Raw genomic sequence first — 1,077 nt, 5'->3', positions numbered from 1 at the left:
CTCGATAAACTGAAAAGAAAACACTCGATAACCACCTTGAGCATGCTCATATAATCCAAAAAGTGCACAAGACCCACAAATGAAAGGGAGACTTACCCGATTTGCTTTGCGCCCTAAGCCCATCAAAAAGTTATCAGGCTTTATATCACGGTGAAGAAATCCTCTTGAATGCATGTATTCAATTCTATTAATCTGAAAGTAAAATTGCCAGTTGGTTATTGTAGCAACAGATGGCAGCTAGAATCATAGTCTATTATAAACACTTCAACTACTTACTAATTGATCTGCCAGCATTAATACAGTTTTCAAGGAGAACTTCCTGTTACAATAATTGAACAGATCTTCCAGACTTGGTCCAAGAAGATCTATAACCATGATGTTGTATTCATTCTCAACTCCAAACCACTTCAGGTTGGGAATGCCCGCTGTGATGAACAGAAATCAACAACTGTGATATTAATAAGTCAGAAAAAGACATTGTTTTATATTCATAATTCAACGGAATACATTTCTATAAACACATCGTGTTAAAATAAATTGTGTACATGTACTTGAAAAGAATGACCTAAAACCAGAAGAAAGGAAATAAAACAGAATACATAAACGGTAGTTCCTATCATCATAATGACATAAATTTAAGAAAAATTCAAATTCAAATTCAAATCATCATTTAACTCCATAGTTTACAAAGCTAGAATAGCAGGTTAATGGTTCAGTATATCTCTCTTCTTCTTCTTTTTTTAAAATTATTTTTTGCCAAAATATGTAACAGGCGTCGAGAATGGCATAGGATTGCATATATAAGTTCCTAAGGATAAAAAAAATAAAAATAAAAAATCACTTAGCATCAAACCAAAGAAACTTCTGAATTGCATACGAGAGTGAGACGGAGAGAGACTGTCTTACTTCCTCCTTGGAGAAGCATATAGACTTTTGACTCATAATGAAGCTGAGGGTGCTTGGTCTTCACAGATTCCTGATAATTGCAGTAGTTATAATATAAATTTATAAGTAACAATCATAAAATTTTGTGAGAATAGTATTAGCTCATATCATCTCAAGTTTTTATCCTTAAGT

At 32.8% G+C, this 1,077-nt stretch overlaps 1 protein-coding gene across 1 annotated transcript; it reads right to left on the bottom strand.

The window, feature by feature from the left end:
• Window positions 1-96: 96 nt before the first annotated feature.
• On the bottom strand, window positions 97-976 carry LOC111387156 (casein kinase 1-like protein 9; the record flags this gene model as incomplete). The annotated part of the gene is made up of 3 exons (XM_023011691.1): window positions 97-192; window positions 277-425; window positions 907-976. Coding segments are annotated over 3 exons (315 nt in total), but the record flags the coding sequence as incomplete, so codon positions are not given.
• Between the last annotated feature and the right edge of the window lie 101 nt (window positions 977-1,077).

This window comes from Olea europaea, unplaced genomic scaffold (genome assembly GCF_002742605.1).
Source record: "Olea europaea var. sylvestris unplaced genomic scaffold, O_europaea_v1 scaffold39215, whole genome shotgun sequence".
In the NCBI taxonomy this organism is placed as follows: domain Eukaryota; kingdom Viridiplantae; phylum Streptophyta; class Magnoliopsida; order Lamiales; family Oleaceae; genus Olea; species Olea europaea.
This window is presented reverse-complemented; position numbering and strand designations above follow the sequence as displayed.